This window comes from Rhododendron vialii, chromosome 12a (assembly GCF_030253575.1).
Source record: "Rhododendron vialii isolate Sample 1 chromosome 12a, ASM3025357v1".
Classification (NCBI taxonomy): Eukaryota; Viridiplantae; Streptophyta; class Magnoliopsida; order Ericales; family Ericaceae; genus Rhododendron; species Rhododendron vialii.
Genome location: NC_080568.1, coordinates 9,386,520 through 9,402,438, shown reverse-complemented (window position 1 = coordinate 9,402,438; position 15,919 = coordinate 9,386,520). Strand labels below are relative to the sequence as shown.

Here is a 15,919-nt window from a genome sequence, read left to right as displayed (position 1 = left end):
GTACAATAAGTTTTTTTTTTTTTGATACTTCGGAATATTGTACAATAAGTTTGTGAATGTAGACTTTTTGGGCTCACATAGGGTTTGTTTTGGGTCTTGAATCCTTTTATCCTTGCACGGTGTCTAGTAAGTTTGACTTTTTGGGCTCACATAGGGTTTTTTTTTTTTTTTTTGGTCTTAAAACCTTTTACCCTCTTGCATGGTGTCCGGTAAATTTCTCTCAATTCGTTACTCCCGTTTTTTCTATCTCTCAATTCAGTACTACTTAATTCTCCTAAAAAATAAAAAAAATCTCAAAATTCTTTGGCTAGACTCTCAACCTCGAGAACTTACTTTGAGCTTCCATTATTGGTTCATGCTTCTATGAATTTTAGTAATTTGAAATATTTTTGATGAAATGTGGTTTTATGGTGTGTCCTCCCTTACTGAATGAGTTGGATAAATTAATTACTCCTTTCGTCCTCATTTAATAGTCTTTTTCAAGAGTTTGTATTATTTTTTAATTACTTATATCTTGTAATATATAATGTTTATGTGATTTTAAAAATTGTCTAATAAAATTAATTAAGCGCTATTAAAGAAAATTCATTGCATATAAAATTTATTATTGATTTAAAAATATAACTTATTTTTATTCGGTTAAAATAGAACAATAGACTGTTAAATGGACATAGAAAAAGTACTTTTAAAGACAACTATTACGTTTACCAAAAAAAACAACAACTAGTACAACAGAGATTCAGTAAAACAAAATTAGCTTTTGGTCATTCTTTTTGAAATTAGTTATTAATCACTTTATCAAAAATGTAGTATACAATGTAATTGAAGTGAAAAAAAAATATCTTGATCAGATTACACTGAAAAACACTTCTGTAATTTTTTTTTCATCCTTTTTTTTGTTTAATATTTAAGTATAATTTTGTAATTACAATTAATTTCAGTTCTTCGAGACGAATAATTAGTTTAACAAATTAAATCAAATTTTTGTGGGTAGCGATATAATGCCTAAACTGTTTTTGTTGGTATTAAAATTCAAGTGCATAAAAATTTTGTACATTGCACATGGTACAAATATTTTGTGCACTTGAATTTTGGCATTAAAAAAACACTTTTGATATTATCATTTTCCTTTAATTTTTACAAAAATGATACTCACACAACAATCCAAACACATCAACTTACACAACATCTCACATGCATGTGGGCTCCACACACACTATTATGTGTGGGCTCTACATATATGTAAGAGATTGTGTTTGAATTATTGTATAAATAGCATCTTTGTAATTTTTAATCTAAATTTTACCCCAAACCCACCTCAAGCGTCTCTCTCTCTCTCTCTCTCTCTCCTCTCTCTCTCTCTCTCTCTCTCTCTTCCTTTATAGGAGTATATATATCCACACTGCTGATCAAACGGTAAAATCCCAATCCTTAAACCGTGTGTGTCTTTCTTCGTTACTCTACAACGAGCCAAGGTTCTCTCTGCCCCACTCTCTCTGTATCTACACATACATCTCTCTCTCTCTCTCTCTCTCTCTCTCTCTCTCTCTCATATCCGGATCATGAGATTTGACCTTCTTGTAGTTTTTTTCACCGATCTTTTTTCCTGATCATCTTTCAAGTCTCTAATTTTTTTTTTGTCATGTTATTGGATGATTTTGCAGTGCCACGGGAGCCGATTGTTTCTTCTGAAGCTATGGGGAGAGCAGGGTTGTTTTCCATTTGTTGATTGAACAGCAGGTACCATTATTGTTTGTTTTAGGAATTACAATGGGAAAAGAAAAGAAAAACAAACCATTTTTGTTGTTTTTCATTTTTGTACTATTTGGCCCAAAGGTGTGAAGGTATTTGGGATCTTTTGATTAAGATCTGGGACAATGTCTTGTAGCATTTTGTTTTTACCAATTTGACATGTGAGCAGGTCAAAAGGGTTGGATCTAGAGAAAGCTAACAGACAAAAGAGAATGGTGGGGATTGCTGTAAAAGGATCCCCGCTTTAGGGCTTTAGATTGAAATGCTGTGCTACTTATATTTTATTGGCTCAAGGGCTAGTGGGTACTGTCCAAAGGAAAAAAAAAAAAAAAAAAAGACTTTACATGGGTACTTTCCACAAAAAAGAAAAAAGAAAAAAAGAAGAGATTTTACAAAGGTGTGCCACAATATATTAAGGGTTAAGCTGTACCCATTCTTGCTAGATATTGAAAATGCGTTCTTTTTTTTGTTTTTGTTTTTTTCCTGATCTTAAAAAATGTATGCTTTTTACTTGAACATGTTTTAGTGTCTCTCTCTCTCTCTCTCTCTCTCTCTCTCTCTCTCTCTCTTGTTTTTGCTGTTGATAAAGGGCACTTTTTTGTTCTTTGCTTGACCCATCCGTCATATACAAATGAAATTCTTGCCATTGCTACATCCCTGAACATTCTGTATGAAGATTGTCAGGTTCTAGGTAAATAGTTGAAGACAAATGGTAGAAGCAAAGAAAAGAATAAGAATAAGAATAATAAAGGAGTAAAGAAGATATTGAGTATACTTCATAATAGTTGTCAAAAAATTGACCAATTTATCCTCCTTTGCGCCTGGCTTGCCCTGCATAACAACACTAGTGTAGTGTTTTCTTTGTTTTCCCCCTGATTATCGTAGCTTCTCATATTGTTTGACTGAACAAGGTTGTTGATTAGAAGTGGCCTTGGGCTAACTATTTCCTTTGTTTGTTATTTTATGTGCATGTCTTAAAGCAAAATGAAAGAGACAGCAAGGTTATAGACCTTAGTTCTATGTGATTTTTCGACTTGAAGTCATTTAATAATTGGCTTTGGTATTGAGCAGAGGTGGGTTTCCAGAAAGTTCTCAGTTTTATACATTTTCAGAAAGAGAATGGGCTTTTGAACAGCTTTCTGTGGATCAACTAATTCTAAGATAATTCAGGGCTTTCATTTCTCTGCTGTACTTTATTGCCGATATGCAGTTTTCTTGTGATTGTGAATGGGCTGTTGTATCTTTTCTGGAATTCTTTGTTACTTTTTGGGAATAGTGATAAAATTCTTTACAATATGTTAGGATCTTTTTAAGGTGTGTAAAAGGCTGAGGTTACACTTTTACATTGGTAATGAGATACTGAACTTGAATGGGGAAGTCAGCCTGGAATCTGGATAACTTCTGTCATTTCGTTTTCATTTAGTCACCGTGTTATGGTATATTAGAGTTTTAGTAGTTGTCTTTTTTCCATGTACCTTGGAAAGTTTGAATTTCTTTTTATAGGTATTCAGATTTTCATGAACATTGAGTAGATTATTGTACATGCAGATAAGAAACGTCTATTCATAATACAACTCGGGTATGTAAAAGTGATGCTAAACAACTGGATACAACAACTGTACGTATGGCAAAGCTGGGCTGAAGGAGGTTATGAAGGAAATCAGAATGGGGTCTTGACTGATCTAAACCACTGCGGAGAACAACGGAGGTTCATTAGCATCTGAAAAATATTCCAGAAGCTGATTGCAATATGGCTGTGGAGGATGTCACTTGTGGTAATGAAAATGAAGCCAGAGATTCTGATGCCACAAGTACCATTGCTTCCAGTGAAATGGAATCAGTAGAGGAAAAGAGTTCGTATGCTGACCAGAATGGCAATGCAAATGCAGCAGGAGATGAAAATGAAAACAAAATTAGAGATTCTGTTTCCCAATGTAACATTCCTTGTGGAAAAGTTGAGGACAAAAGTTTATGTAATGACAATAATGCCATGCAGGATGAACTGCCAGAATTGATGGTTTTTTACAAAGAGAATGATTATCATGTGGTCAAAGACATTTGCATTGACGAAGGGGTGCCTCTTAAGGATAAGATTGTAATTGAAAGTGAAAATGATGATGGTCTTTGCACCTTTCTTTTGTTCGATGAAAATCAAAATGGTGATGCGACAAAAGAAAGGGAAGATAGTGATTTACTTAGCTACAGTGGGTCAAAATCTTCATCAGAAAATGATTATAAGGAGGATGATATTCAAGAATGGGGTACCAAAGAGTATGAAGTAAATATGGAATTGCTGCTTGAGGATGCACTGAAATCTTTATTGGAAAATCATTTGGTTGATGATATTGGTAATGACGGCGGATCCTTCGCTCTTGTGCAGACAGGTGAAGAAAACTACTCTGCAACGGACAAGATAGTGGAGAATGTCCCAAGAGAGAAATCGCTTAAATCCCTCCTTGAATCTCCCTATTCTGATGGCACTGAAGTTCAATGGCAATCTGACAAGGTTGGTATCTACTAGCACATATCTGTTTATGATCTGTATAGTACGTGCCAAGGCAGCTTGTCAAATCAGTTGACATTAGGAATGTAATGTATTCCACATTCTAAGGTGACAAACGCATTCCCGCCCTGAGGTTCAAACACCTCTTCAAGGCAATGATGCCTCTTCATTCAAAATCGTTGACACATTTCCATTCCAACCCGTGATGCCTTTCCAAGGCTGGAGCAAACCTTGCGGCCCCCTCGGGCATGCTCTGCCCCAAAGGCTAGTCTTTCGCTTGTATGCTACAACAGAATTTGTTTTATTTATGTTTGCATTGTACAAGTTAGGGGCATTATTTTACCTGAGCAATAATGAAATAGAGGCTGTTGAATACAAGTATAGGCAATCAGCAAGAGTCCACAAGTTGTAACACCATAAATTACCAGTCAATTGATCACTCCAAGGACGGAAATATTATACGACCCTTATTGTTACTAGATAGACAAGTTTTGGCTAGTTGGTGTTCTCCTTTATTTGATATCTGCCTTCTTAGCTAATTTGTCTGTAGACTTCAACTTGATGTCGATAAAAATTGACTTGACCCAACTGCACCTTTTCTATTGCAGATTCCATGTTCCGAATCAGAGTGTAAAGCCCCCTCTTTAGTTTCAACTGCTGCAGTTCCAAACAAGAGCAGCTCAGTTAATGACTTGTCTTGCGATAGCAACAGAGATGAGAACTCTGATGATGTTGCACCCCTTAAGAGAGATAGCGAGCCAGCTAGTCACGAAGATGTCATGTCTGATTTTTCTGCAGTTGGAAGTGAAATACAAAAAAGTCAAGGAGAGTCAAGTTTTTCAATGGCAGCTCCTGTATCAGGTCTAATAACTTACTCGGGGCCAATGTCGTATTCTGGCAGTGTCTCCCTTCGATCAGATAGCAGCACAACCAGCACCCGATCGTTCGCCTTCCCAATGTAAATATCCAGCAAATTACCTTGTATTTTCCGTTTGCTATTATTAGTGATACGGTTCTTCAATGTTCTTTAAGAAAACAAAACAATAGAAACATTTGCTTGTGTAGTTATTTTTCTTCATTTGTGCACAATCCTAATCGCTACTAACATTCGAATAATGGTTTTGCAGAATACAATCTGAATGGAACAGCAGTCCAATAAGGATGGCAAAAGCTGATAGAAGGCTTTGCAGAAAACATAGGGGTTGGAGGCAGGGCCTTCTTTGCTGTAGATTCTAAGTCCCATGTATTTGATCCTCAGGTTGCTTAGGTTACATGTACAATACGTCTTCTTTATTTATACCTTAATCTCGATTGAGGACCTTAAATATACTTCGCAATCTTTTCTTAGGCTTATTGAGTCCATGTGCAGTGGATAGAGTCTCACTTTCATGCTTTTGAGTTATGGTTAGAAGCCTTCTTGGTCAGCTTTGAACGGTTTCTTGTATTTATTTTCAGCTTGACTTTCTCACTATTACATGGTAATTACGTTTGTTATTATCTGCATTCTGTAGTTATTCATCGCCGTATCGATCAATACAGCAATAAACCCTTGTGTTCCTTGTCAAAGATGAGTTTGATTGTTGAATTCACTTTACTAAAAGTGCATCGGTGAGCTAGTCTGAAGCCAAGTGAAGTACATAACATAGCAAGTATGATACACTGGTCCACCTAGTATGATGGAAGAATTTGGATCATAATAAGAATCATAACAATCTTACCACCTGTAAACTTTCTTTCTCCATTTGGGTAAAGGAAGGATTGAGCTGCTGTTATTGACTTATTTCTCGAAGATGTATCAGCATTTTGCGTTGATGTAGATGTGTGTGCCGATGTTTGCAATTAAAGAAGAAACTGTTGGCCCTACCTTAGTAGCTGACAAAATCACCCCAAAAAGGGGTTTAAGGGTTCCTAAAATGGGAAGCATAAATATATGGATTTGTTGTACTTATTTTGGAACTCTCTCTCTCTCTCTCTCTCTCCTGGTTGTGCATTGGTTTTCTTCGCTTGATTGTTATAAAGTTCCACCCACACCTGCAAAAGGAGAATCTCTCAGGCAAACTATCTTGACCTAATAATGGAGCTGATAGCAATTACTGCACTATGTATTAGTCTCTCATTTTTGCTGACACCCTGTGCCTCTCGACAAATCCAGGTGCAACCATCCCATGACCAAGGTAATAAGAATCCTCTCTCTCTCTCTCTCTCCCTCTCTCTCTCTCTCTCATGATATCATATCTTCCAAACTGTGCAGCCTTAAATCTCCGGGTTGGTTTTCTGATTCCGCCAAGGAAGCTCAGACTTATTGAGGAAGCAGCAACTGTATGTAAAATGTTTTTTTTTACTTTTCATACTTAACGTATTCTCTGCAACAGTCAGAAAGATAGATTTGTTATTACAAAAGTGAAACCACTTTACGTGGCATTCTATTGACATAGAATACTAATCTGATTCTTTGAAGTTTCATGCAAACCAGACAAAAGTTGATGGAGGCAAAGAGTTGCTATCCTGTGGTGCTTCAGCAGGTAACTATTTGTGTAACTTGTGTAACTAGATCATTAGTTTCATCCTTTTCCTCTATGACAACTTGGATGTCAACCCATCAATTCTTTCATTTCACTGTATTTACCAGTTCAATGCATCTCTCTAAGTTTACGACACGATTTACTGTCATGCGTATGGCGTTTTAGTTTTAATTAGTAGTTCTTGAACGAGTTTCCTCTGATGGTAAAATGGTATTGGTGGTGTTTGGATGGTTCCTTGTGTTGGCTGTTAGTTGCAAGAAGTAGGAGTTCTCCGTGAAGCTTTTGAAATCATAGAATAGCATAAACATTGCCTCATAATACACCCTACTAAAATTCGGCTCTGCTATTTTGTTGACTCTACATTTTTACTGTCTATGTTACATTCAATTTGTAAAAGTAGGTCGGTAATGTTGATACGTGTCCAAAAGTTTGATTCCTCGAATCCTAAAGTCTGAAGTACCTCGGGAAACAACTAGATTTCAGTCACTTCATTATTTTTTTTTCGATAAAAAAATGCATTTTATGCATGCATGGAAGGTGTGCGTCTTTGAGGGGTTATCCTGCCCCTTAATGAAAGTTCTCAGTGCCAACAATATTCCCACATTTAGAAGAATAATGTGTAACATTGTTTCACTAAATTACCTCTCTTTCGGCTTCCAAATTTGTGTTTCTTAGATATAGCCCACCGTGGAACTGGTAGAAGGATTTGGAACCCTATCGTTGAAAGTTGAAACATTTGAATTATTCCGTTCCCACTGTGGAACTAATACGAAGATTTGGTTCTTGCTATTTAACCGTTAAATCAATCATTCTTTCCCGACGTTGCTTTTGCATGCATCCATTATACTACGATTTGATGAATAGTTTTTCTTTTCGTTATTTGAACTGTGATGAATAGTCTTAGTTTTCGTTTTTTGAACTGTGATGAATAGTCTTTGAATAGTCTTTGTTGGTACTAAAATAAAACTTTCATGTCCAGGTAAACATCATAAAAAAGCAGGAACGACGCGTGCAAGAGGAGGAACAAGACAAGAACCGGCGGAAGGCGGGACCGAAGCATCGCAACTTTTTACGATGGATTATTCTCACGTAAGAAGACGACGTCCAGTAAACAACAAGTCCTTGCCCGTCAGTCCATGAAACATGGGGGAATTAATCCAGATTTCATTTCCTGAGTATACAAAACAAAATTTCTTAGTACAATTGTCGGGGAAAACAATTGGTGCTTTTGTTTGGGAAATGAGGAAAGTGTCGTTTTTAAGCTCAGTGGTGGCCGACATCTTGGAGCAGAACTCCCAAAATTTGTTGCTAACTAGGGACCCTACGTACGTACGCTTTTGAGGTTGATCTCTTTGTTTTGTGAACATTCTGGAACTTTCACTACTCGAATCCTGGCCCGTTGGACTACTCGATTAACCCGGCCCTAAGAAGCCCAAAGATTTTACATAAGTGTACCATAGTTTGTTGTGCTCAATGGGTGATCGTTTGTTTACCTTTTCGCGTGCGAGTCAAAGGTCGCACGTGCGGTGGAGTGTTGGAGTTTGTTCCATATTGATTAATTATATGTCAATTGGTTTTGAGTTGGATGTTTTTAACAATTCCTAAATTCATATGTCCAAAGCAGATTATACTAACATTTTTAATATAAAACCCAAATTCTATTATTCAAAGTCCAAACCTTAAATTTTGAAGTAGAAAACTTTTTCTTTTTATGTTATTGATGAACTTTCATAATGTACCATTCTTGGTTTGTTTGATAAAAGAAAGAACTTCATTCAACTCTTTTTGCCCACTTTACTTATTCAATTATATGCCATGCATATTGTGTTGCAATTATGCACATTGTGTTGAAGTCATGCAATAAAAACACTACGTTCAAATAATTGGCAAAAAAATTGTCTGTCTTTTTCATTTTTTAAGTAATTAAAGAAATAATTACATTCAAAAATTTTTAACACGAAAGGGTAAGAGAGTGATTTTACATACTACCTCCACTAGGCAATTACGTTCAAAGATCTAAAGTTTATAGCTACAAAAAAGTGGTAAATATAAGGGTCCGGTATAGGGCTGCAAACGAACCGAGCGGCTCGCGAGCGGCTAGTTCAAGCTCGGCTTGGAAGTTAAACGAAACAACCTCGAGCCGATTTTTTCAGCTCGTTTTGTAAACGAGCCGAGCTCGAGCTAGGATAAGCTCGGCTCGAGTTGGCTTGCGAGCCGGTGTATATACACTTTAGTTTAGAATTTTTATTGTAATTTCATAATTTGTTCTTTTCATTTTTAGTTTCCAGTCAATCAAGGAAGGCGAGAGCACACGCACACCAGTTCACCCTCGCTCCATAGTAAAATGAAAGATATATACCTTCACTATCAAAATATTTTTGGTTCTATTAGGCTTATGCGATGATATATATACATTTTTTGTTGGTCAGTTGAGGCTCGTGAACAAGTTCGAGCTCGAGTCAAGCCAAGGCCCGCTCGGCTCGAGCTCGACTCGTTAAGTTTTCACTGAGCTCGAGCTCGAGCTCGTGTTTGTTAAAAACTTAATAAACAAGCTTGAACACAGTAAAGCTCGGCTCGGCTCGGTTGCAGCCCTAGCCCGGTATAGTGTAGAGCCGGGGGGCCGATCACAAGCACTTAGCCCAAATATGTTAGGGTCATGATTGGGCCTGGGCCTAGATATTTTGACGTAGGCGGGCTTGGCCAGAGCCCGAGCCCGATGATTTGTAGGCCGGGCCGGGCCGAATATACAGCCATGCATTCAGCCTTCATATCCAATCCAATGATATCCTCTCTCATATTCAGTAATAGCAATGATATCTCAATGAAGAAGAGCACAAAATGGGGGTAATCCAAGAAAATAATACAGATCATGTTTTCAGAAAAACAAAATATTCCTCAGATTAGAAATCCATTGTATGGTTCCGGATTCAAGATTGTGGTCATATACATACAGATTCAGCCACCAAGGACAATCTCCTAAATTATGTCGTCGATCAAGTAAGGTTTAACCGTTATACTATTAATCGATGACCCTAACTAAGAAAAATGCTCGTCAAGAATTTGGTAACCAAGAAAATGCTCGTGAAGAAAACGATTCCGTTGTTTTTTTGGAACCAGAATTTTGGTGAATTGGCCTTAAAAAATGAATTCGATGAAGCAGACTATGGGATCCTCCCAATGTCAAGAATCAGTTCGAAGTCTAAGTTAAATAGGGTGCAACATGGTGGCTCCGTTTGTTTGGGCGTAAAATGTTTTTCGATAAAATATTTTACATATTTTCTAGTGTTTGGTAGTGTAAAAAATGAGTAAAACATTTTACATGTAAAACATCTTCCATTAATTGGATAAAAATGACTTACCCTTAAATCTTTCGTAAGTTATTTTCCGAAATGAAACCGCTGCATTCTACTGCAAATTCTCACTGCTCAATTTTCTCGATCATCAGTCATGACCCACGATCAATTTCGATATTCTCAGATCTCTCCACCGTTTAAGCCCCCCTCTACACTATTTTTTCAATTTTTGAAAATATTTTTCAATTGTCAACCAAACACCAAAAAATAAAAGTTAAAAGTTTGTTTTCTAAAAAAATATTTAACATGGAAAACATTTTACATCGAAACAAACGGAGCCAGTATGTCTGAACTCAACCACACTGTACTTTTACACTATAATCTTCCTGGATGCATCTTCCTTTATCCAAAAAGAACAAAAACTGGAATTAAATCACCGAGTGTCCCAAAACTAAGCAACAAATATACAAAAAGAACCATAGAGTTATCAAAACTAGAACCATAAAGTTAACCAAAACTCAGGAAGAGATACTAATGTGAGCGCAGCTCTTTCTTTTGCTTTCTTCCTCGAGTTTACACAAAAGAGAAACCAAGACAATGGGGTACGGCAGATTTACCGCTCACAGGTTCCTTACTGCCCTGGAAACATAATCTACTACTTTCCGCATCAACAGCCAGACAAAACAAAAATCACACCGTCTTCCTTGAAGACCCAACTCATTAAACAAGGCAAGGACCAAACCCACAATTGCTAGCCACACCAAATGAATCAGCAAACGGGATACTGACTCAGCAATGCCTTTTTGACAAATACTACCACTTCGCATAAATCCTATACGGTTCGCAAAACCTTTTTTTCCTTTATCATCTTACCGGGAACGTCCTGCGTCCCATACAGGTTCAGACTTGTTTTCCACGGTTATATCCCTTCTGTCACCCTTTTGACCATAACTTTCATGTCAGCCATCTTGCTATAACTGGGAAAACTATGAATTCACAATTATCTTCTGACCTCTTATGAAAGTAGATGCATATCCACATTCCACCCACAATACAAGCACAACTGACTCGGAGAATATACTTCAATACTCCCAGGCCAGATTCGTTTGTGTGTGTGCACGCTTTTGTGTGTGGATGAGAAGTTCCGGGGAGGGGGAAAAGATAGAGGATACCTTACGCATACAGCAAAAGTTGACCTTGCTGTTGTCTTACCAACAGCACCCTCTATCCACTCCCAGCTACCTTTTCCTTCCCCGCACCTTCATATTCAACTTCTTCATGGTACTCCATCCCACTTGACGATTCATCCCTACAACAAAAAGAGCCACCAGTAAGTACACAAAATAAAGGAAAGTAGGTATGAGCATGTTAACTGGGACAGCGGCGGAGCGAGAATTTTTTGAGTGGGGTCAAAGTATGAGAAAATTATCCATAAGTATTGCTGCTGTGAATTCAGGGCTTCAGGCTATGTTTGGATGACCGGAATCTTCAAGGAGAATGAGGATTTGATCGGGGTCTTCCGTGACTCCGTGGTTTCAATTGTGTTCGAATGGGGGATGTCATCCCTGATTCAAGGAGGAATGAGATTCCCGAAAATAAACTAATGAAATCTGTTTCAGCCTTAAACAGGATGGCTTGCACCACTTTTTGGCAATACAGTGATGCTTCAGAAATTAAGATAATCAGAAAAATCACAGCAACTACAGTAACAATAAAGGAAAAGAATTGAATACGGATATTAAAGGTCTCAAATCTCAATACAAGATTTAAAAGTACGGTAAGGAAACCAACGGCAAAATTTGCAATAAAGCCTTTACCCAGTTTACATATAACAAATTGGGTGAAATAATAAGCATAGAAACATTTTAAAATCATCTCAGAATCTTGGAAGTGTTTCCATCTTCACCATTATATATATGTACTTCTGTGTGCAAACTATATGCAACACAGTAAATTAAGATAGTAAAGTCAATTAATTTTGTGTTCAAAGAGGGTGGAAAACCCCTGAAAGGAAGATAATTGCAATTCCGACAGGAGTAATTTTACTAATTTAATGAACTTATGGGAGATTTTGGAGGGGACTGGAGAATGGAAGTAAGAACTTACAGATCACAGTTGGTAGGGTGATACACTTGATGCAACACCAAAATGTAGAAAACTGGGGAAAATGAAGTTTTGCTAATCCACTGGCAGTGCATTACATGCAATTTACTTGAAGAAAGTCTCCGAGAAAATCTTAACATTTGTTTGGCGACTCCAATTAACAGATCAGCAACCGTGATTTAATCTTGGATATCTACTTTTTGGAAGACAAAAAACAAAGAGAGAAGGTCTTGATCTTGGATATTTACTTTCTCCATGTACTTATAAGTTTCAACGTATAATAATCGGTAAGATAATAGCACAATATAGCACAAACGATAACTAATCAAACTTGCTTGAGACGAAAAACACACCATTTTCTCTTCTTGCCTAGAGCCCTAGACTCTCTGCCATAAAGAGCAGCTCCCAGAGTCACTTCTTTACAAGCACCAACGGTACTACACACCCCTTCCCTCCAAAATGCTAGCCCCTACTTAGAGAAAAAACATCCAATGGTTTCATAATGGAAGCGGGTAGTTTCCTAATTCCTAGCCAGCATTCTACATTACTAGAAGAGATTTAAGGAAATGAAATCGGCCAAGGGTGTCACCATTTTTTGTGTCAGTTTGGCAATAGTAATGCTAAAATTTAGCTTACCACAGTCCTATTTTCCCGTTTTCTGGCGACGTTGGTCCCCATGTGCAGCCGGCATTTTGGCACAACTACTCCTTTGTCTAAGGTCAGATCGAAAGCATTAGGCATACTGGACATTTGATGATGCAATGTCAAATTTTGCAAAGCCAAACCTGGATAAGCAATGACTTCAACCAGATCGTGAGAAAACTTTTGCCCAACCAATGTCACACCACATTTGGTCATCTCTTGTCAAAGTTTGGCACTGGCAAGGGGTTTGATGAACCAACAGGATATAATTGAACCTACAAAACTTCTAGTTGCACACACACACACAAAAAAAGAAGGGACATGAGTTTCACACTCCCCTTCTTAAAACATCTCTTCATTTCTCGTCTTTGTTTATGTGAATGTATATATCTACCCCATTATTTGCGACAAGATGTATAAGCACGACTAAATTCAAGGGCAATAACAAAATGAAGTTAACTCATATTGGAGCTCAAATAAAAGACTGGCTCTTTCTATCACTGACAATTTTCATAGCGACATTATGTCTTCCAATTTACTGCTTTGTCACTAATTAAGCTTCTACTCTGGTTTTACTCAAAGATTGGAGTTTGCCTGTTGGAGTCTTTTCATAGCCAATGAACTTTAACTCGGGTTCTAAGGCAAACTGAGCAACAAACTGCTGGAGACGGTCTAAGAGGTTTGACGCTCTTCCACAAAATCCTAAAGGGGCGGAAAACAATTTCATGGACTGAAGAACAAAAAATGAGATTAGATGATGAGCAAGATTCAAACTACGAGGATGTTTCATTTTTTTCCCCGGAATGTTGAGTGGGCACAGGTGATCCCACTAAAATGTATGTAGCCCCACACTTGATGAGGACAAAGAGATTGGAAAAAATGCATGTGCACCCTGGAAAACAAGCAGCCCGACTATGAGGTACAAGCAAAACAGAAAAAGGAAAAAAGAAAGACATACAAAGAGGTAATCGGACTGTCATAGGCAACTCCCTCTTAAATCAACTTATGACCGCACACAAAACCATCCCTGCGACAAAAAACCGTTAGTAGATGCTACTACCTGTAGGGAGTGGAGGACGAGGATGAGTGTAGAAAGCAGGGGGCAAATATATATAACATACAAGAGCAAGCTGCACTGGTAATTGAAACCATAAGGCAGGAGATAAGACCGGGAAATCACAACGAAGGGATCCAGCAAATGATAGCCAGGCAAGAATGGGGACGGGGGGTTGTTAACAGGAACCCGGATCATGGTGCTGTGAAGTCGAGTAAATGTGTCTCCCTCGGGGAAGTTGAACCATGTCAAGCAGAAGACATCACCCTCTAAATAATGAAGTGCCGGTTTATATAGTGCAGAGTCCATGTTCTGCAGGAGGTATTGAATATTGTTACCAAGGCCACGTACAAACCCAGCGTAGGAGATTCGGTAACGGAGATCATACACATAGAAATAACTACTCCCAACCCAGGCCAAAGTAGGGCCTACAGCCACTGGATGTGAACCACAGGATGATTCTAACAACAGTTCCAAAAGGAAAGAATAGGAGAAGTCCTCTAATCGTACCCATCTATTCTCCCGGATATGATAGGCAACGAAAACTCCATCAAATTGTGAGCCCAACAAAATTGCCTTGCCTCCTCCCCCACCTCCACCACACGAAGGATTAGGACTACCATGAATGGCATCAGCAGCACCTGTCCGCATTTTAACAAAATAAAGGATCCCTCACTGGATCCGTAGTGTGTATATATTTAAGTGTTGTATCTGTCCGATGCACGGGACAAACAAAAAAATTTGTATGAGCTCGACATATTTTAGTGGAAACCACACAAATTTTTGGCGGAAAGATAAATTGGACCACTATCATGGAATGCCCATGGGCATTGAATAATTTTTCCCCAAAATCTCTCTTCCTTTTCTCCGGTGGCGGAGCCAAGATTTAGATTTCAGGGGCTGACTTAATAGACATAAGTTTTTATTGGAACATAAACTTATTATATCATAAGATTTTTACTCTCTAATACATACATTTGTATATTGAAATGATTCTAGCTTAATGCAGTTAAAATATACCAATTATTTTATTTTTTCATTAAGTTACTTCAATTGTCATGTGCTTATTTTTTACTTAAGAAAGAAATTGAGAAATGAGAATGTAAAATAAGTTTGTTTTGTATTTATTTGAATTTTTTTTGCATTTGTTAATTTTGCGCCAAACTTTTGTGGATTATTGATCGTCTCAACGAGAGGAATCGGAAATGTAAAAAAAAAAAAAAAATTTACCCAAATATTAAGATGACTTATTTTGCTAAAAATGGTTATTTTTCAAATATATTTGGGTAAAAGTAAAAAAAAAAATTACTTTTCTGATTTCTATTGTCTAGACGAATCAATAATCCACAAAAGTTCGGCACAAAACTAAAAAATGCAAAAAAAATTCAAATAAGGACAATAACTTATTTTCCAATAAGTTTAGGAGAACTCAAGTGAGTAAAAATGTAATGATGATGTCTTCATACAGGGTAAGTAGGAAAAGTAAATATAAAAGTTAATGTAAAAAGTATAACAATGATATATCCTTAATAAGTTTTTTTTTGATAATCCATATATCCTTAATAAGTTGGAAATTGAGAAGTTTTCTCCTTGCACTTTTTTTTATTTATCCAATTTCTCCTTGCACTTGAAACGCTAAAAAGCCATGATTTTTTCCAATTAAGCCCATCAATCTTTGAATGCCACATTTGTAAACAAGTGGTATTATTGTGATCTTTGAAATACTCGTCTTTCGTGTTCATTCTCACTATCATGATAAAGAGAACTACATCTGAATACTTGTTTAACAAATTCCTCAGGGCGATTCTTATTAGTGTCCTAATGAATAGGATGGCCATGAGTAAATCTCTTGGTGCGAATATCCTATTTCTTCTGTCCCAAATTCTTAGTCCTTTACGATTTTACGTGCAATTTTTAACGACATATATCTCTTAATATATATTATTTAAAATATGCAATATGGATCTTGTTTAATAGATTTCTACTCTCATAAAACAATGTTTTCAAAAACATAAAAACAACATACATTAAGAAATATAGACAATTGAAA

General features: G+C 37.0%; 3 protein-coding genes across 5 annotated transcripts; 2 read left to right on the top strand and 1 right to left on the bottom strand.

The window, feature by feature from the left end:
- Nucleotides 1–1,411: 1,411 nt before the first annotated feature.
- On the top strand, nt 1,412–5,752 carry LOC131310528 (uncharacterized). 2 transcript variants are annotated; one of them, XM_058337589.1, is made up of 5 exons: nt 1,412–1,475; nt 1,665–1,740; nt 3,301–4,258; nt 4,864–5,213; nt 5,383–5,752. In XM_058337589.1, exons 3-5 carry the CDS (start codon nt 3,503–3,505, stop codon nt 5,489–5,491), a joined length of 1,215 nt encoding a protein of 404 aa, XP_058193572.1. In that variant the 5' UTR covers nt 1,412–1,475; nt 1,665–1,740; nt 3,301–3,502; the 3' UTR covers nt 5,492–5,752. The 2 variants fall into 2 exon arrangements, with proteins under 2 accessions (XP_058193572.1, XP_058193573.1); XM_058337590.1 differs by lacking the exon at nt 1,412–1,475 and having other exon boundaries at nt 1,485–1,740.
- Nucleotides 5,753–5,895: 143 nt separating this feature from the next.
- On the top strand, nt 5,896–8,251 carry LOC131310529 (protein GOLVEN 6). Of its 2 annotated transcripts, none has more exons than XM_058337592.1 (4): nt 5,896–6,429; nt 6,507–6,574; nt 6,729–6,777; nt 7,757–8,251. In XM_058337592.1, the coding sequence occupies exons 1-4, from the start codon at nt 6,330–6,332 to the stop codon at nt 7,915–7,917; spliced, it is 378 nt and encodes a 125-aa protein (XP_058193575.1). In that variant the 5' UTR covers nt 5,896–6,329; the 3' UTR covers nt 7,918–8,251. The 2 variants fall into 2 exon arrangements, with proteins under 2 accessions (XP_058193575.1, XP_058193574.1); XM_058337591.1 differs by having other exon boundaries at nt 6,714–6,777.
- A 4,268-nt stretch (nt 8,252–12,519) lies between these two features.
- LOC131309400 (uncharacterized) lies at nt 12,520–14,520 on the bottom strand. The gene is made up of 2 exons (XM_058336044.1): nt 13,937–14,520; nt 12,520–13,842 (listed from the first exon to the last, which is right to left on the bottom strand). Exons 1-2 carry the CDS (start codon nt 14,518–14,520, stop codon nt 13,809–13,811), a joined length of 618 nt encoding a protein of 205 aa, XP_058192027.1. The 3' UTR covers nt 12,520–13,808.
- Between the last annotated feature and the right edge of the window lie 1,399 nt (nt 14,521–15,919).